This window comes from Ixodes scapularis, unplaced genomic scaffold (assembly GCF_016920785.2).
Source record: "Ixodes scapularis isolate PalLabHiFi unplaced genomic scaffold, ASM1692078v2 PGA_scaffold6__148_contigs__length_123643588, whole genome shotgun sequence".
Taxonomy (NCBI): Eukaryota; Metazoa; Arthropoda; class Arachnida; order Ixodida; family Ixodidae; genus Ixodes; species Ixodes scapularis.
The window spans coordinates 77,555,787-77,576,995 of NW_024609881.1; the positions used below are offsets into that span (position 1 = coordinate 77,555,787).

General features: G+C 42.7%; 1 protein-coding gene across 1 annotated transcript in view; it reads right to left on the bottom strand.

Annotated features, from left to right (window-relative positions):
* Nucleotides 1-10,500, bottom strand: part of LOC115309969 — a 32,408-nt gene extending 21,908 nt beyond the window's left edge. Inside the window, exons 1-2 of the mRNA XM_040219550.3 lie at nucleotides 10,180-10,500; nucleotides 3,050-3,175 (exon numbers count right to left, since the gene is read on the bottom strand). Of these exons, the coding sequence (XP_040075484.1) occupies nucleotides 3,050-3,166 (117 nt within the window). The 5' untranslated portion in view covers nucleotides 3,167-3,175; nucleotides 10,180-10,500. The remainder of the gene's footprint in view (nucleotides 1-3,049; nucleotides 3,176-10,179) is intronic.
* Nucleotides 10,501-21,209: the final 10,709 nt, after the last annotated feature.

The following is a 21,209-nucleotide window of genomic DNA, read 5'->3' on the forward strand; positions in this document are numbered from 1 at the left end:
TTGATAAATTTCCAAGATCTGTTAAAAAAGTTGAGTCTTTAAGTTGCTCTACTTTAAGGCTAGTGCTAAGCCTGTAATCATATAATGCATGCGCGTTTAATACGCGAAATTGTTGAAATAAGCCAGCTGTGTGAAAATCATACGAGACGGCAGCTATTGCCCTCAGTGCTTTTTTTTGCAATACATGTAACTTTTCTAGGTTTGTTAAAGTTGTTGTTCCCCAAACTAAATGACAATAATTTAAGTGAGAATAAAATAGAGAATTATATATTAATAATTTAACGCTGGTTGGTAAAATATAACGATGTCGATTTAACATGCCCACAGTTTGGGATAGCTTTGAAATAAGAGAGTTTATATGACTTTCCCACGACATATTTTCAGAAAACATGACACCTAAGAGTTTAAAGCAATTCACAATCTCGATTTTCGTTGAATTCAAAACTATCTCCTTGGTAATGGTAACGAGTTTATTTTTAGGACGAAAAAGCACGGCTTTGGTTTTATTTACATTTATTTGTAATGCGTTGTAATGACTCCACGTTTGTAACCTAGACAGGGCCAGATTCGCCATATCGAATAATAGGTCAGGATCATCTGCAGAAAACAGTATGCTCGTGTCATCAGCATAGTTTACAAATTTTGCGCTTACATTAATATTGACTATATCATTCACGTACATGTTAAAGAGGAAGGGGCCCAATATACTACCCTGTGGTACACCAGAAGGAATAGGTTTTATAGTGGAAGAATTCCCATTGATATAAACATATTGTGCTCGATGCTTCAGATAAGATCTTATCAGCTGTAAAGCGTGCCCTCGAATTCCATAATTATCTAATTTAGATAGTAAAATTTTATGATTGAAGCAGTCAAACGCCTTGGTGAAATCTATAAAGACTCCAAGAACCATATTTTTGTTTTCAAAGCTTTGTAAAATAAATTCTTTTAAAACAAGTAAGGCAGATTTTGTCGACTTGTGTTTTATAAATCCATACTGTGATGGAGTTATCAAGTTATACTTATTTGAAAATTTAGTCAAACGTGTATGAATAACCTTTTCGAGTGCCTTGGAAAACACTGGTAATATTGAAATTGGCCTGTAGTTTCCCATTTCATTTACATTTCCTTTTTTATGCAATACTGAAACTTTGGCAATCTGCATTCGCTTAGGAAAAATTCCAGTAGATAAAGAGATATTAAATATATGAGTTATTACAGGTGCTAACAGATGAATAACATGTTTTACCGGTCTTATCTGGATGCCATCGACGTCACAACTAGAACTGTTTTTAAGCTGAAGAAACACGCTTATAATTTCTGGTTCGACGACGGGATCTAGAAATATCGAATCATTGTTTCGTTTATCATTTAAAACCAAAGGAGTTTCCGTTTCAGTAGTACCCAGAATATTTACAAAATGTTCGTTAAAGCATTTGCCAGTGAACGTCCAGTAAGTTCAGTACCATTGCACAGAATTTTTTCAGTTGAACTGAAGGGGCGATTACGATAAAGAAGATAATTTAGTTGCTTCCACATGATGTCAGTGCGTCCTTGTGTGGCCTTGAACAAATCAAAATGATAACGCGTTCTGGCGCGCTTTAGTTCTTTTGTCAGGTTGTTGCGATAGTTTTTAAATACTTTAAGGTCCTTCTGGACCTTGGATTTTATGAATTTACCATATAAAGCGTTTTTTATCTTAATTTTACAGAGTAAATCTCTCGTTATCCAAGGCTTCTTTATGCGCTTGTTTGTTTTAATAGAAGCGAAAGGAAAATATGTCTTATACAGTCCAAGAAATAACTCTATAAAAGTGTTATAAGCTCCGTCAGCACTATCCTCACACAGTACCCGGCTCCAATTTGTATTTGAAACAGCGGTCTGAAAAGCGTTGAGTCGATCTAAAGTTATTATTTGTACTAATGTCCGCTCTGTCCTACAATTTTTTTTCGGGAAACTTTTGAGAGAAATGAATATTGGGAGGTGGTCACTCAGATCGCAAACAATGACGCCAGCTTTTATATAATCGACTGAGCTGTTTGAAATAAACAAATCAATTAATGTTTCAGATTGGAGAGTAACACGTGTAGGTCTATTAATAACATTTGCACAACCATATATATGTCCTGATCAGCGAATCTAAACTTTTTTTAGCTACGGTTTCCGCGCTCATATCAATATTAAAGTCCCCACCACAAATTACATTACATTTTTCTTCATTAACAAAAAACAAAAAAGACTCGAAAAATTTTAAAAACGATTCAATGTTGCCGTTTGGTGGTCGGTACACCACAGCAAAGATATTCTGGTTATTGCGTATACACATCATTTCGTAATCTTGAGTGATGCAACTATAATCACCTAATACTTACCAGAAACACTTTTTGTCAAAATGGCTAAGCCACCACCACGTTTCTCTTTACGATTTATGTAAAAAGAGTGGTATGTAGGGAGTTGTAGTACGTCAGTCTCTTCAGTGTACCAGGTTTCTGTGAGCATGATGACATCGAAAGAAAAACCAAATTGATCGAAAAGTAGCTCAAGATCTACAGCTTGGCTTTTCGCAGACCGAACATTTAAATGGAAACAGGTCATGTGTGAAATATAATCCGCACCAAGATAGGTTATCAAGTCTTGCGGAAGAACGAACGCGTCAATTGCCATAAAAAACAAAAAGAACAGAGGATATTATCATCGACCGCCCTAAGATAGAAATTCGCGTATAAGATCCTGCAAAAATGCCCGTCTTTATCATCGTTAAAGTGACTTTTGAAGGTAACGCCGTCGCAATAGTTTAAAAAGTGACTCTCGTTCCACAACTTACGTATCTACGAGACGTTCAAGATATTTGAAAAGACAATGAAACGCAAACTTTATATCAAAGCCGATTTAAATCAATAAAAAAACATAATTTGACGAAATGCTGATTTATATTAAAAAAAACTATACACAGAGTGAGGAAAAAATATTCAAGTACTTAAAAATACATATTTGTGTTTAAATTGGTATCAAAACGGCGCTGACCGAAATTTAGAGCAATGTTGCTTACCAGCCTTACGGCTTGAGAGTTGTTATATATATAATCAACAGCGTCCTTAAAATCAGCCTCGGCCAAGTTGAGTTTTAGCACAAGACATAAGAAGGTGACTTGCATTGTCCATGCCATCCGGTCAACCTAAAGACAGAAACTGAGTGTCAACAGAATTTTTTTTTAATTGAGAAAATATAAATATTTAATGTTATAAATAGATAAGAATCTCTTCTATGTTATTGTTCAAAACAGTCCTCAAGCCTTTATCTTCCTACACTATATCATCAACATCACGCAAAGCACTGAACATACACAAAAGCATTGAATACTACAATGATTTGAACATTGAATATAGAATTCTCCTGTGAAGAACGGGCGCAAAAGTAATGGCCAATCATCAAAATAATCCAGTAAACATCAAATGCTGCAAAATCAAAACAAAGCACCCCCAAACTATAAATTCGTTGCACCGTTTCATTACCTTACACAAGTATTCCGTCTGGGAACTCAGCAAATCCCCGCGATGCACGAAGAGAACCCGGCAAATCATAAAGGCGAAAAACAAAAATGGCATAGACTTGCGTTCTCATGTCATTATCTGTTTCACGATGCAGACGAGGGGTAAATGTTTTCCCACACGCCTGATTGCGGCGAATTTTTGGGTAAATTAAATTATTGCGTACTTGGGTTTTGATCGTGAAGAATGTGCCCGGATTAAACCCAGTGTGTACTTGAACGAAGACAACGAGTTTATTCTAGCAAAATAAAAATGCCCGGCAAAACCGATCTTGGCAGTACATCCAGGCATATTGCCGCGCGCGCAGCTGGCCAAGTAGGCAGCACGCGCCTGGCCTAACGGTTATCGCGCTTGCCTTCCACGCAGAAGGCCAAGGTTCGATTCCTGGCCGCGGCTACACATTTTTGTTGACACTGTAATGTGATGTTCTGGTGAATTCGAGAACCGTCTTGCTGATTCGAGGTTAGAATGTTCTACGCGCCGAACCTTCTATGCCGAACGATCCAGAAACCCACGAGGGTACCTAAGGGATTCCGCAAGGCGAGCGGGGAGTCAGTCTCGCCCCAGCGTTCGACTCTGCTGTTACGCCGACTTCGACACCCGCGGCGCTCTGTTATTAGAGAGTTTTAGCATAGAGTAATATACACAAGGTAAAGAGCGGACACTGCCATAGGCCCCAGCGGCCCAGATAGACCAGTGACAGGTAGCGCTCCTAGCGGGCGGTATGAAGTGTAATCTGATTCCGTTTCCGGTCAAGTTAGTTTCGGTTTCGGTTTGGGCGTTTCTGCCCCGGTTCTCCGGTACCCTTCTGTCTCTCTTTCCTCCCCGCCTCGCTCGGCTCTCGGGAGCTCCTTGACTCCCGAAGCCGCTGTTTTTTTTTGTTTTTTTTTTTTAATACTGACGCACTTTTGCTTTATTTTTTACGATAGAGTCCGTGCAAAATGTATCAAACAATATTTCATTTTACTTCACAAAGCATAAGCATATATATTTCTTGTTCTTTTTCTATTGTAAAGCATTGAAGTTACACAATCGCCGCATTGACTCCTGGCTGGTGGAGCATTTTGGAGTCAACAACAGTGAGTGGTTCGAACACATTTTATTGGACCACATTCATGTATACATGATTTACTTCAGAAGCTCTGTATGTTTTATACGAAAGAGATCGATACTCACAAAAATAAATGAATATGAAGGACTTCGGCATATCGTACACTTCGTAATAGATTCTTAACGGAACCAAGTTAACAAAACCTTTCCACGGAGAACATGCTGTATGATACATTCACTTTCACGCCGACTCGGGTACGGGAAGTAAGTGCAAAAATAAATAAGACATCGCTATCATTACCAGTCACGCGCCGGATAGTACAAATTCCCGATTTCCGGCAAATATAAAAAAACACCAATTCGCATAGCCTCAAGCCATTACCAAACAAAGAGAACTCTATTCGAAATCTGACAAGATTCAACGTCCCTAAACATTCCCCGAAATTGTTCAGAAAAGAAATATGGCTTCAGAAAAAAGCGGCTAAAAGACTATGGACAGTGGATACAAAAGTGGATACATTTTCTTTCAAATATTTTTAGCCTCTATACACTATTTTCTATCACAATTTTGTAGAAAGTGGACAAATATTTTTGTTCGGGAGCCGTGATACGCATTCGCTGGAAAAAGGGGAAACAAATATTTGGAGAGCAAGCTACACCGCCCACTTAAGCACTTTTTGTTTTTGGTTTGGCAACCGCCTCTGTTAATACACTATTAACAGTTAAACCTGTCTCGTTCTTATTAACCACTGAAGTGTGCAACCGAACTTTGTCCAAATTCCGGTTAAGAAATCAAACATGTCAACACAAGCGTATTCTGCAAAACAACTTTAAAAACCCTTTGTGGTACTCCTCTGGGTAAAGGCTAAAACCACCCAGACCTCAAAGTGTGCTATACAAGGCGGCACAGACTCCTCGAACATGTGTCACACTCTCTATTATAGGAAGAAAGTCATTTTCTAGTGGCTGAATAAAATGAAAGGCAGCCTGTGATGGTACTACTAAGTTCCCGAAGAATTTTCCAGCCACGTGGTATGCTTTAGGAACAAGGCAGTACTGGTGAGGCCTGGTCAAGTTATTAGACTCATCCGATAGCAGCTGAGAACAGCCACAGCTGTAAGTTGTCTGCTCAAGCAAAAGCTTGATCAAATAGCCCCAAACGTAATAAAAAAAGTGGACGAGTCATCAATTATGTTAGACCTGATGTCTGATGCCAGCTCAGAAATATCCTCAAGTGGCGGGAAGTTATCAATTGGAAGACATTCCACAATGTCTGAAATTAAACTTTCATGGTGCAAAGATATTTGCAACTCCTTTAGGAGGTCAGCCTTGTCATCCTCTACGTTTTCATTGTCCGACAGTTTGAACAGTTTCTTTATCCAGAGGTGTTTTAGTCCTGAGGTGAACTGATCCACATTTGGGTTTGTGTTGCAGCCCAGCATTTGTCGTATATAGCTCCAAAAACGTTCTCAAGTGTGTCTTGCTGCAGGCGTCGTGTAAGTAAGAACTTCAAGTCATGGCTGCTTGAAAGCTCATCACAGAGCATGAGGAAACTTTTTATAGTAACTTGACACCCAATGATGGCTTATGGCTGCCTCCTACTTTGGAACTGCCATGCTGAAATCCATCCGAGTTACTGGTGGAAAAAATCAAGTATTTCAGATTCTCCCTTCAGATTGGCATGACGCAACTTCTGCCCTGTCTTCTTGAATTTTTTAGCTATTTAGACAGTCAAAAGGTATGCACATCCTATCACAGAAAAAGGCTGTAGCCATGGCTGCCTCAGGAAGTTCCTTGGCATAAACAAGGGATATGATTGCAAGAAAGAGCAGACCTGTGGGGGACAATTTTCTTCCATGTTACAGAAAGGTTCTTGAAAAAATGTTTCTCTCAGTAAGTTTCGGAGTCAGTTGCAAGCTCATCTCATGGATAGAACAATAAAGTTCAACAAAGAAGACCACTCAATGACCTCATTTCGAATGCAAAGTTTGTGGGCTTGGAGATTGCTCTTGGTTGTTTTGGGAAGGTGTGGAACATCAAAGACAGAGTAAACGTGTTCGTTGTGAACTTCAAGAAATGGCTTATTACCACACACACCAAGCTGATGTTTGAAGCCCCCTAACCACAGACCACAGCCTTTACTGTAAAGCAAACAGACTTAAAGGGGCGATGCACTGATATTTTTATTTTGCGCAAATACCGCTTAGAACGAACCCCTGACGTTAATGATCTGTGAAATACCCGTACGTTTTCACCACACGCAATCGAAGTCGCAGAAAAAAATAAAGAAAAACGAGCAGAGTTCACCCCTCAACTCGAAGCCATAACAAGCGGCCCCGTGATCTGGAGCCGATTATATGCCGCCAATGTTGATCATAGCCATGCGCTGGGGTTGGCAAGGCACAGGACACGCGCTGAGTTCAAGACATTGTTATGGTTCGGCTGTTGTCGTCATTGCAGCGATTGGACACAGGACACTACCCGAATGTTTCTCGAGCTATCGATTATCACGAGTCCAAATCGAGTGTCCACGCCATGCTCGGGTCCAATCTATGAGCCGTATTCAAATATCGTCACTGGGCGGTACTGCTACCGCCCAGCTACGTCATCAGGTTTTTCGAAGGAGAGATTGAATGAAAACACTCGGTTTTGTCCTCGAACTTGCAGCGCAACAAAGGAGTTTCTTGGTCAGTGGCGTTGCGTGCGAATATCCTTGAGTCCCACTAGTGCCAGTAAGCTTGTGTAAAGTGAAGACCATTCCCATTGAATATCGTTGCACCGCCCCTTTAAGCTCCCGAATGAGAGAAATGAGGAGACTGCGTTAAACAGAAGACGTTGTTGGAGTGTGCACAACAGTGTATGCAAGGGGCTAAACGCACCTCCTGGAAATTTCAGACAGCATAACAACCAAGGCTCTATCTGCAATGTTAGAGGTTCGTTCAACACCGTCATCTGTAAACCCATGGACAATGTCGTGTGCTGGGTCGTAAGTTAAATTCTTTTTTTAAAACAATCTCATCGGAAATCAACATGCACACAGGTTCAAGTGCAGCCAGGCAGCCCGGCAGAAAGAACAGCGCGAGAAGCTCGAACCGATCGGCTGCACGAATTCACGCCGAGCATGCCAGCACGCGGGCGGTCATGCGTCACCTTGATTGATGCAAAGTCGACCGAACATGATGCAGCAGAAAGCACAGCTGGACGGCACGCACGGCACAGACGAACGACGCAGGGACGAGCAAAGGCCATGCAGTATGATGCAGAAGCGACGGCGTGCAGGCAGGCAGGCCATGGCAGGCGCCATTCATCACGTGCTTTTTGTGACGTATTTGATTTAAACTATTTAGCCGTGGTAAGTACTTTAAACAATTTTAAAGCATTGCCAATTAAAAAATAAATACTTTTCACAGAAAGAGTTTTAATTAATTTTAACCAAATTGCAGAAAAGCGCCACGTAGCGGAGGGTATGAAACGCACTATCTGGGCCGCGAATCGGCTCCTGTGTCCTCTCTTTACGTTTACTATATTACTCTATGGTTTTAGTAATACGTATAGGAGCAAACGCAGACCCCATACGTTAACGTTGCGTCCTCCACACTGCGCACGCGCCATACGTACGTACTGCGGCGAGCCTTGCGTACGTACGCTCGCTATCGATTTTTGCGAACGTACGTAGCGGTCCCCTGCGTGCCATCTCGTTGCTCTCGTCGCGCACGGGACAGCGCGAGACTAGTCCAGTTTGAAAAATGGCGGCGGTGAGGCAAACCAGCGGAAGTGCTACGCGCATTGTACGGGTTCGCTTTACCATCGAAGATGACATCAACTTCCTCAAAGAAGTCAACGCGACGAACCCTTTCGAGCACCCACAAAGATGGGTGTCGATAGCCAAGAACGTTGGCGACGTCGTCGAACCCAAAAAGGTGTTTACCGTGCGGTCGGTACAAAAAAAAAAAAAAAAAGAAAAAAAAATAGACAAAACACTTACACAACAGGCACACGGAAACACGCACTTCCGTAACAAAGCGAGGAGAATCGGGGTTTTGGATTGGCTTGACCGAATGCCCGCCTTGGATTGTTTGAAGAAGTTTACAGGAGCACATCTAGATGGCGCTACAAGTCTTTACGTATGCGTTCTTCTTCCGCTGTACTAAAAGTGCGTATTCGACGCGCTCCGTAACGTTGCGTCGACGCAACGTTAACGCTAACGTAGGGGGTTTGCGTTTGCCCCTATACGTATTACTAAAACTCTCTAATATCTTTTGTACCCCTTTCATTTTTGGCACAAGTTCGCCACATTAAACGTTTATTTCTTCCTCTTTATTTATTGTTCTTTTGGTCACCACTCGTGACAATATGGCGCATGCCGCGAGCCGCCGTCCGTGCAAACTAAAAAAAAAAAAGACAATAACAACGTTCATTTGGCTAGTAGTAGAATAGGTTTATGTAAAATCACTGGATTCTGGGAAAGTAGCGGAAGGCTTCTCGTATGGTCACCATTTGGGGATCAAGGATTGAGCAACTTCTGCTTCACCTTTCATTCTCGGTAAACGGATCTAAATTCACTGGGGACGGTTACTCAGAGAGCACTCGCCATTGGGCCAATACTGGGAACAAAAATATGCACTGTGTCCTCTCTGTAACCAATATTGTTAATGTCGTAGAGAACAGGGTTATGATTGGCCCAACTTATCCTATCTATTACCACTATTACCAATATTGAAAAGTCATGGAAATCCGATTGAATAAATTGGAAACCACCTCCAAAGTGGTGCCAATGAGCTTCCTGGCTTTTGATTTGCCTTTCTTTTCTGCTTTCTTTTTGTTATTTATTGCGTTAGATGACAAGCGAAGAAGTTGTGCTCCGTTTTCTAGTGGTTTCGCCTTCCCCTTCCCCTCGGCCAATGTACCTACACCTATCTTTGTGACGTGTACGACCCTTGCCTGTTCCTTGCCGTATTTCGCGTCTATCACTTGAAGAAGGGCGTCCGCCCGAAACGTCGTCTACACCTTCCTGTCTACGTATTTTTTTTTTCAAGTAGCACAACCATATATTTGCGATTTCGTGTGCTTTTCCAACTTTTTCCTGTTTAGCTTTCCTCCTCAACTCGTAAATCGCGCGTTCTACCAAACAGTTTAAGAAGATAGAAAGGGGGGAGTCCCCTCTTGCTCGGACTCTCGTTTGTGTCCCCGGACACAGCCATTCTCCCCCTAAAAGATTAGCCCTTCGCTAAAAATTTAGACCTCGATGGCCTGTTGCGGCTTATATAATTTTTCCTCGGTTGATGTTGGGCAAGGGTTTTTCCCTACACCCCAGGTGCAGAAAGCAACATCAACAGAACAATTGCAACAGTAAACAGTTTGAGAAAAAAAATAAAAACGAAAGTCGAGAGACAGGAAAGGCTCAGACGATGTGGTGGTGGGTGGTGCAACCTTTGTTTTGATCCATTCACGAAGTGGCCAATGCTTGCTTGGCACGTTGATCCATCGACACCCACAATGCACAGACTTTTGGGAGTTTGACGCCATGAAATGAGGACAAAATACGCGAAATATTACAGTGAGATGTGTAGCGTCAACATACCTGAAAAGGGTTCACGACAGGTTAGGTAATGGCAACAACTTGGCTGCAAATCCTGCTGTTGTGAAGGCGACGATCCTTTTTCTAGTCGGTTAAAGTAGATAAAGTCAGGGCCAGCTGATAGATAGTGGGGGTAGCCACCGGGCGTCGATGAGGCTGGCTTGATGATAAGTGTTCTAAACGTTCTTTCGTGTGACGAAACCGCGACTGCACCGTCACCACAGATGAAGCAAAGCGGACGCCCTCACAGGCACAAATGATCTTAGGACGGCGGAAGCAGCGACAAGGTTTTTGAAAAGGGTTTACGGCAGGTTAGGTAATAGCGACAACTTGGCTGCAAATCCCGCTGTTGGGAAAGCGACGATCCTTTTTGTAGCCGGGTAAAGTCGATGACGTCAGGGACAGCTGATTTATGGTGGGTGTAGCCACCGGCGTTGATGAGGCTGGCTTGATGAAAAGCGTTCTTTCACGTGACGAGACCGCGACTGCATCGTCACCACAGATGGTAACCAAAGTGGACGCACACGCAATGCCGGGTGAACTTAGGACGGCAACGGAAGCAGCGACAAGGTTTCTGAAAAGGGTTCACGCCAGGTTAGGTAATGGCGACAACTTGGCTGCAAATCTACTTATTACTCCTAGTCTTAAACTGCACTAAGATTGTGATATATTGTAGAATGTTACATACATGAAATATGGTATTTTGTGATCTTAATCTTCCTCGCAAAAATGATCTATGATCTGTATTTTGTGCCTTTGTAGTGAAGCCTGCACTTTGAAGAAATAACCATATGCACACATTGAAATGCTGTTTAAGGTTGTTTAATTCGTATGCCTATTTCCTCGGCTAGAGATGAACGAATTATATTTTTCGCAAACCTGCTCTACTGTGTGCGCTTAATTCCAGCTTAATTGTCGAGGGCGAGGTTCAGTCGGCGGGGTCGATGTCCCAGCTCCTCCCTTGTTTTCGCCACAAGCTTTCGTCTAGCAAACTCCGATATGCACGCGTGAACGAACCCTTGAGCGAACACTTGTTTTAGCTGCCTTGAAGTTCGTTGAAGTTCGTTGTACAGAATTTTGGTACAAGTACACTCGCCTCCAGGGCCTACGCCTCATTCACCTCATGTATGCGCCGTGGCCGGTGCTTGCGCAAATCGACAGACAGGTGTCGCCCATGAGTCAGAGGAACGAGATTAATGAACTGAAAACACTTCCAAACATAACTATACGTGACGTTTTAGGAAAGTCAATTCCAGGTGAAAAAAAAAGCAATAAAAAGAAAACAAGCCTGCAGACGACAGAAAATACGTAGGAAAAAGCCCCCTCGGCGACGGCAATCGTTGCGGCGTTCCTGCTGTCCCCCCCCCCTCCCCCCCCCCCTTTAAAAAAAAAAAATAGAGATGACAAAAAAGCGGTAAAAGAGCCCGGGATCTTCTGCACAAACACAAAGAGCTTTCACGCAACATATATTTGATTGAAGTCACGGCCGAATTCATTAGCACGTCAAGCATACGAATGAGCACGTTCTCCACGGCCGCGAAATCTCCGAGCCTGGCGCAAGTGAAGCCACCGGAAGTTCGATGCTTGTCCCGGAAGTTGGGCGTGCGCTGGGCTTCCTAGTGCATTCAGTCGATATTTCGGTCTACGCCTTTTGTGTCTTTCATTGGGTTTTAATAGTCCCGTTCTGGATTAAACCCCAAGAATAAGGCATTTGAACGTGGGACATACGCGCACTTGATACTAGAATCTCAAAATTTTCACACCGAATGGCTTCCCAGGAGACTTCACGGGTGCGCATGCAGTCCGCAACAAGCAGGCTCTCTTGGGATGTTCAAAATGAAAGTTTGGGCTTGTTGGTAAGGCATGATTATTTAAAATGTACCGCGAAAAAGACGGGACGGAAGAAAGGAGACAAGCAGTTGTAAGTTCAGCGGTTGTTTGTCTCCTCTCTTCCGTCCCGTCTTTTTTGCTGTACGTTTTAAATCTCTTGGGATCACAAGAAAAATCCAGCGCCCTGAACGCTGTTCGAACCAGCTCCTGGAAGAGTTGAAAAGCCTGTCAAGCGCTTACTTCCGGGACAAGCCGCTTACTTCCGGTGGCTTTATACCTGCCTGCTCAATGCGCATGAAAGATGCTAGCGGCTAGACCCGTACGAAAATGTAAGATATGGCCCTGATATATTTTATATTATCATATATTTTATATATGATAATACAAAAAGTCAAATATGGCCATATTCTGCCATATATGCAAGCAAATACGGTCATATTCCGCGATATAAGTGGGCAAATACTGCCAGATGTGGCCATATAAGTGCGTAAATACGGTCATTTCTAACGGTATACGCGTGCAAATATAGCCCCTGATAATGATATATGGGCCCGTTTCGGTCGTGCAAGCAATAAGACATATGTACTCGCCAAGACACTAGTTGATCTATATTGCATGAGTCTCATGTAATTGGTTAACTATTGTTAACATCCTTAAAGTGAAGTTATTCCAGGTATTTGGACCAATTAATCAATCGCGCCTTTTGAAGATTAAAAGACAAATTAAATTTGGTCTTATGTTTGACGTGTGACTATATGACGAAGTGCATAAGATCGGAAAGCGAGTTAATCAAATAATGAATTTTAGATCGCAGCTCTTAAGCGCCCGTTTGCGAGTTAAGCGGTGTCGGCGTCGCCGTCGGTGTAACCGGCCGGCTATATTTAGCGATAAATTGAATTGGTACGTATGTCACGTGACATCAATTTTCCCGCTAAATCTAGCAGTGAAACTAATTTTGTTCATGCTTCCCTGCTAAATTGAGCGGGGAAACACGAACCGTTAGCTTACTGAAGATGCAAGACGCTACTTCATCGTCCCGAATCCTTTTCCCTTCGAACGGCTGCGAAGCCGTTGCGCCCGGAGTACCCTACGCAGCATCTTTCGAAAACCGTTCGCGCAGCATCGCAACCTTCCGTTAACGAGCGCTGCGATTCATCGTGTGTTGAAAGTTGAAAGATGTGCTGTCCGTGGTGTCTTTTATGTGTAACTCTTTCGTAAAAAAATTTTAAATTTAAAAACGCAAACCTAACAGTGTACACATAGTTTTAAATTTATTTGTAAAAATATATATACATATTTATTTATCTATTTATTTGTGGACATCGTGCACGAAAAAATAGCTGCGCCTATTTTTTCATTTAGAATTATAATATGGGTTATACAGCGTAAAACATAGTATCTTCAAAGTCGCATCGTTTTGGGTCACTTTCGATCTGGACAGCTTCTTTGGAAGTTCAAAAACTGGACTTCATAGAGCTCTATGTTCACTCGGTATTGACAGCAGAGGTCGGCATTTTAGGTCGCCCTCACTCACCCTCACCCTCACAGCCACACTCACCTAAACCCCTCACTCACCCTCACCCTCACAGCTACACTCACCTTCAGCCCCTCACTCACCCTCACCCTCACAGTCACACTCACCTTCAGCCCTTCACTCACCCTCACTGAACCTCATGGCCCTCACGCACTCACCGCCCTCACGGCCCTCACGCCCCTCACCGCCCTCAGCCCCTCACTCACTCATGGCCTCACGCCACTCACCGCCCTCACGCCACTCACCGCCCTCACGCCACTCACCGCCGTCAAGGCCCTCACCGCCCTCACGGCCCTCACCGCCCTCACGGCCCTCACCGCCCTCACGCACTCATAGCCCTCACGCCACTCACCGCCCTCACCGCCCTCACGGCCCTCACGGCCCTCACCGCCCTCACGGCCCTCACCGCCCTCACGGCCCTCACGCACTCATAGCCCTCACGGCCCTCACCGCCCTCACGCCGCTCACCGCCCTCACGCCAATCACCGCCCTTACACCACTCACCGCCCTCACGCCCCTCACCGCTCTTGCGGCCCTTACACCCCTCACGCCCCTCACGCACTGATGGCCCTCACGCCACTCAGGCCAGCTTCAGATGGGGCAATTTCGCCCAGAAACTTTACGTCGCAACACCAGCAACACGGGCCGCCCGCGATCACACGCAGCAACCAATTGCTGCAATTTGCCATTTTCATCATAAAATTTTATTTTTCTTGCACTATTTAGACACAATTACGCGTTATAAACGTGTTTTTGTGCATTTAAATCTCGTTAAGAATACTAATGCACCTTTCTGAAACAGTTTATTTCCAAAAAACGATCGATTTCACACCAGAACCAAGTCTTTCGGTGTCATCATCACCGGCACGAGGTATCACGTGAAAATTTTGCGCCCCTGATTGGATGCAGCCGCTTTAAACGTACTCGAATTGCTCCGAGTTGCTTGCTTATTTCGAGCCGGACCCGATCTCAGCGATTCGTGTCGATCTAGGGAAAGCTAGAGAACAACCCGCCATTAACACCAAAATTGCTGAGAAAGATGCTCGATCTGAAGGGGGCTTCACGTACTCACCGCCCTCACGCACTCATGGCCGTCACACCCCACCTCATGCACTCACCGCCCTCACGGCCCTCACGCCTCTCATGCCACTCACTGCCCTCACGCACTCATGGCCCTCACACCCCTGACGCACTCACCGCCCTCACACCACTCACGCACTCATGGCCCTCGCGCCATTCACCGCCCTCACGCACTCATGGCCCTCACCGCCCTCATGGCCCTCACGGCCCTCACGGCCCTCACCGCCCTCACCGCCCTCATTGCCCTCACAGCCCTCACGGCCCTCACGGCCTTCACCGCCCTCACAGCCCTCACTCACCCTCACACTCATGAATTTTCCTGGTTCAGAAACTCACTCACCCTCACCTCACCTGTGAAGATGAGGGTGGGTGAGGGTGAGTGAGGGCCCTCATGAGTGAGGTTTGCCGAGGTATGATTGACAACAGGGTAAACGCTATGCATGTTTTAGGCCAATCGTGTCTCCGGTTAGGGTCACGTGACTACAATCTAGAAGCTGGTGATAAAGCAGAACACGGCACCTACCTGGAGCCCAAGGCCACATATAGTATTCACTGCACTATCAACCTTGGGTACAAGTGACAAATCCGCTCGTTGTGGTCGTTGATACCCCATAAGCCTTTCGTTTGTGCACTCCCGTTTTGGCCTTTCCTTCTCTCCTTTTTTCTCTCTCCCCAACCTGAAAGCGTGATAGAAGGTGAGTGGTCACGTGGTTTGACAGATGACGCATTATCCGTTGGCTACCTCGGAATGCGTTCTGCCGAATATTGTTTGGCGTGTGGCCCTGGCGTGGCTGCTGCGGATTTCTGCTTCTGCAAGCGATTTCTTCAAAGAAGCCCAAAAATGTTTTTTGTGATGCGTTTAGTGTTTGGTTCTACAAATGACAGCTTGTGCTACATCATGTTGAATCATCATGGACACCTTCCTTCTCGTTTTTGTGTTTGAGTGGTGGTTCTGCTGTGCCCGTGTCGACATGTATCTTGGATTACACCTTTCAAGTTCCGTCTTGCCAACGTAAGTGTGCTGCAACATACTTCGCGACAATTGATCATTTTCCTAAAGGTTCCCTTCCAGATTACCTCTAGAATTAGGCCGTGTCTATCTCCTGGCAGCCGGGAGATTAATTTCTGCGAAATTCTAAAATCATGTCACAACTGCAGGTAGAATACTGATTTTTGTATTCTCCATGCGTTTCGTGATAACACATTCCACGGCCACCTTCTCGTGGATACACGTTTCATGGACACACGTTTCGTCGACATTAATGTTTCATCTACATTCGTTAAGCGAATGTCGATAATCCTGCTTTCCCTGGGAATTAAGTTGAGCGAAATCAGGAGTGGCGTAAAGCGCAGCTCATGTAAAAAATTAATAAAAGTTGGTACATGCTCAGTATCCAATCGGTATTTTCTTATACAGATGAGAAGTCACTTTTGGTAGTTATTTGTAGAAAACAACAATATACCGGGTTTTTTATTTTATTCTTGCAGATTTGTTTTAGAAGAAGCTGTTAAAGCTACATCACTCGGTTTGTGCGAGTGAGTTATACGCCCAGGGGGACATGTATGTGGTTTGCTAATCTTTGCGATAAGTCGGCTAATTAATTAAAATTCACTAATTAACTTTTAATTAGTGAAAATACACATATGGTTTCAGTTAAAACTTGCTGAGAGTCATTCAAAACCCTAAATCAGTAACATTTAGAAAGACTTTAAGCGCGTGTGAAGCTCAGTAGTGCGCTGGAGTTACCACACCTGGAGCAGGTACAATGCTGGGGCTAGATAAGAGACGGAAAAATTGCGCGGGCGCCTTGCCGAAACCGCCAGGCTTGTAGTACCTGCTCCACGAGTGGTAACTTTAGTGCACTACTACGCTTCTCACGCGCTGGAAGACTTTCTAAAAATGACTGATTTAGGGGTTTTGGACGACGCTCAGCAAGTTTCTAATTGGAATCATATGTCTATTTTCACTTATTGAAAAGTTAAGTAGTGAATTTTAAATAATTCGCCGACTTATCGCAAACATTAGCCACCCACATTGTCCCCCTGGGCGTATAACTCACTCGCACAAACCGCATAAGTGTAGCTTTCATGGCTTTTTTTTTAAACATATCTGCAAGAATAAAAAAAAAAAACCTGTATATCCAGGTTGCCTTACTTGATTGGGACATATCTGGCCTAATATGAGAGGCAGATATACCCCTACTTGGCAGACCCAGATAGGGATATATAAAAAATTGGGCAGATCTGGCTAGATAAGCCTTATATAAACTGATGTCCTTGATATGGCCAGATCTGCCCAATTTTTTATATAACCATATTTTTTTTTAATATATATGTTCAGATATGCCATTTTCGTAGGGGGAGCCACTGTATATGGCTGCATGGCTGCCAAAGTAACGTCACTCTTTTCTTTGTGACGCCCCTTGCCCGCCTCGTTACCATGAAGGCGGTGCAAGTTGGAACAGTTTCTATGACAACCGTCAGTACCGAGATTCACCGAGCGCGCTCGGGCTTGACGCTTTTATCGTCGGCAGGTCTTTTCGCCGCACGGACTTTCGCCCCGAACTTTTTCTCTGTCCAAGTTCAACAATCAACGTGCTCGAATGAATGGAGCGATGAACTTCGTTGCCAAGGTGATTTCCAGAAACAAGGTAGATTTTACCATCTCTGCTTCTAATATCATATGTCTAGTTCTTTCTGCGAAGCCGAGATTTGTATTGCGATCGCTCTAAAAACATGATAAACTATTTTTCAATACTGATAGCCCCAGAGATCAGTGACTAACTCCGATAAAAAAACCGAAATACAGCACCGCGGCTGAAGGCATCTAGCGGAGCCATTGCGAAGCTAGATGCCTTCAGAACATTTTGGAAGAACATTTTGGACTGAAAACAAAGGAAACATAACTTATCTCGTCGGTACTGTTATTAAAGATCAATAAGCAATTGTCTATGCGCGGTACTTTGTTAAAATCTAGGCTAAAACTATAAGGTCAGATGTCTAATGGTTAAAAATGTAGAACATGGCGGCGGCCGGGTGGGGGTCACTTTCAGCTGCTAGCTTATCGCTCTAAGCCCTTTCATCTCGCTGGAAGTAGCGTTATCTGGCAGCTACGCTGCCATATACAGTGTCTCTAGTACAAACGACATACTGTAACACTCTGACACGCAGTCAAAGTATCGTGGTACACCGTTGTTTTGCTTCATTTTATGTTATTACTCATAGTCATAAATGACAAGTGATATATATATATATATATATATATATATATATATATATATATATATATATATATATATATATATATATAATATATAGTGGGCATGGTGGCATAGGAGCCAAGGGGCCGAAGGCGTATATATAACGAAGTGGAGAACTCACGGTGAAAAACAACAAACAGAGGAAGTTTAATCGACAGTTTCGCCGAGAGACTCGCTGACGAAGCCGAGTCTCTCGGCGAAACTGTCGATTAAACTTCCTCTGTTTGTTGTTTTTCACCGTGAGTTCTCCACTTCGTTATATAATATATATATATATATATAATAATCGTCGTAATAAACGTCTAATTGGTAACTCCGACAGTACACATCTTTGACATATATATATATATATATATATATATATATATATATATATATAGGGAATTTCGTGATCTTAATCTTCTACACAAAAAAGATCTATGATCTGTTTTATGTGTCTTTGTAGTGAGGCCTGCACTGTTGCATAACACAAGGAAATGCTGTGTTCTGCCTATTTCCTCGACTAGGGATGAATAATTTGTTTTTCCTTTTGCAAACCTGTTTAACTCTTTGGGCTTAATCGTTGGCAAGAATCGATGAGGGGCGAGGTTCAGCCGATGGGGTTCATGTCCCAGCTCCTCTCTTTTCGCCACAAGCTTTATTTAGTTTTCTTCAAGCAAGCTCCTATCTGCACGCGTAAACGAAGTCTTGAGTGAACATCTGTTTGAGCTCTCTTAAAGTTCGTTGAAATCTTTATGCATCGTATTGAGCTCTGGTATATAATCTTACATTACAAACGCCTCTCTTGCTCATTTTTGCTAGCCCATTGTTTATTTTACTGAAGAAGAAATTAGGTAGAAACGTCAAATTAAACTTCCGTTGTTGTTTCCATCAAATATTGTTTTTTGTTATTTTTTATTTTGTTATTTTTCTTTATATATATACATACGACCTTTTTAGAATATCCCTGCCTGAGACACGAGTGCTATATATATATATATATATATATCAGGGATGGGCAGTATATCAAATACAAGTATTTGAAATGAGTATTTCAAATACTTCGTGTATTTTGCATTTGTATTTAATTACAAATTGGGTACTGTATTTGACGTGTATTTAAATACTAAAACGTGGGTATTTCAAATACAATTGTAATTAAATACAATTTTGTGGGCGAAAATACATCCCTCAAATTTATTGTCACGACAATTCTTGTTTTTATCCATGTGGTAGTAACATATAATCTCCATCCTTTATTCGGCCATGGGGCTTTTTTTCCTTTTCTCCTCCGGCTTTATTTTAAAGGTACTGTCCAGAGCAGGAAGAAAACTACGTTCTGCACCGAATGCAGTGTCTATCAATCAAGCACAAGCGTTTAGTGACTTTGTGATTACGGTGCTAGTCCAGGGCAACAATAGTGACGAAATCGACGCTCACAGGCAGACTGGCTTCTAAGTGCCTGTGACAACTTGTGATGCTTTCCAGCCTGATTTCTATCCATATTTTTGCCTGGAACATTCTATACCCGTTTTCACCTCAAGAACCACAGTAAAAAAAGTCCGGCTTCTCGCGGAGCATTACTGATTTCCCCTTTTATGTAGAGGATTAAGATATACGTAGGTGAATTGTAGATTAGATATATGTTGATAGCTCGGGAGACGGAACGATCGGCGGGACATAAAAACTGTCTGCGATCGCAGCTACCGGTCATGAATTCCGCAGATCTAATGCAAATATTGTAAAGTATTGTAGATAGAGTATTGAAGAGTTAAGTACCGCGTACCAACAACATCAACCAGCTCACCTGTTTACTTACTTTTTATTCTCAAAGCCTTCAAATGGGGGTAGTTTCTCCCTTCCAGCGCAACTCGGTTGTCTCTTTCCTAGGAGACACCCCAAACTCACTGTGTTGGCCCCTTCGCTCCGGTGTCGAGTTGGAGGAATTTCCAGGCTAGTTAGATCTGTAGGCCTTGAGGTCGCCTGTCTCCGAAGATTATAACTTGCTATTTTTATTTGTCTTATTTTATTGTTTGAAGATTAAATAAAATTGAATATCTATTTAACCTTTTAGCGTAGCTTTTATGAACTTTGCAGCTCATGATGCCCAAGCGTATTGGATGGTTGGTTCACAGCCCCAAAAACATTCATTTTAAACACAGCTTTTAAAATGCAGCCGCAATATTTTGCCGTTACACTTACTATCAACATCCTCGTGGTTTAATAAATGAAACAAAATTAAGATAAGACAGATCAGATACATTTTGTTTCCGTGACCCCTTTAAAGTAGGGTGAGCATCAGTGAAGCCCCATTGCCAAACCCATCAAGTTTATTGAGCTTATTGAAAATAATATTTCTAATCTGGACCAAATAATATAAAAGAATCATTTTCTAGAATAAATATCTGGAAACAAACTTACTGGAAAGTATTTCTTTTACAAGCTGTAACCTCCAACTCATGAAAAAGTAGATTGCCCAAGGGATTAAACTGTCATGCTGTCCGAACTCATTTCTTTTCAACCGTGGGCGTATTTTATTTGTCAAACCCTATCTCTAATGGTACAAGTGTGAATTATATTAAATCCCCTTGTGATACTACTCGTGGTCAATCTTGTGATTTGCACAGCTTTTTCCAACCTGACTGTCGTTGTAGGGATTCAGCACAGTAATACATTTATTTATAGCAGGAGTTTTTTTTTTTTTGATGCACTGTTGCATTTGAAACATAGAAACTTTCTCGGCATATGAAAGATCTGTAAAATAAATGTGATTGCATAATATTATAAAGGACAAGAGCGCAAAAGACACGGACAAGTACAACAACAGGACAGGACAAAGCGCTACTATCAATTGGCGTTTTTTAATGTGGAAGAGGAGAACAAACCTGAAGATTTTTATTGATAGAAAAGGAAATAGAGGTTGCTGTCAAAGCAAGGAATCTAAAGGAAGGAAAAAAATACTTTTGATGAACAGCTATAAATAAAAACAGGACTGAGGAAATGAGACTGGAGAAGGAAAATAAGAAGAAAAAAAACAATTAGGAATAAAGATTAGAGAAAAAGTAAGAATTTTACAGAAAATTCTAAAAGATAAATAAAAAAAAATATCGTTGCGTTTTAAGAAAACCAATCGAGGTATTGGAGTTCTATGTCAGATAAGGCTACTGACGGTGCGCTAATGCAAGCATCCCCTCTGGCTTTGATTATTTGAGCCTCATAGATCTCCTTGGATCTCGGGTTGTGGTGTTGCTTGAAGATTCTGGTATTAGCAAACCCAGGGATGCATTTGCAGTCTCGGATATGTAGGGCGAGGTGTCCTGCCGGAGATGATTTTAGTGAAAGGGCGTGTT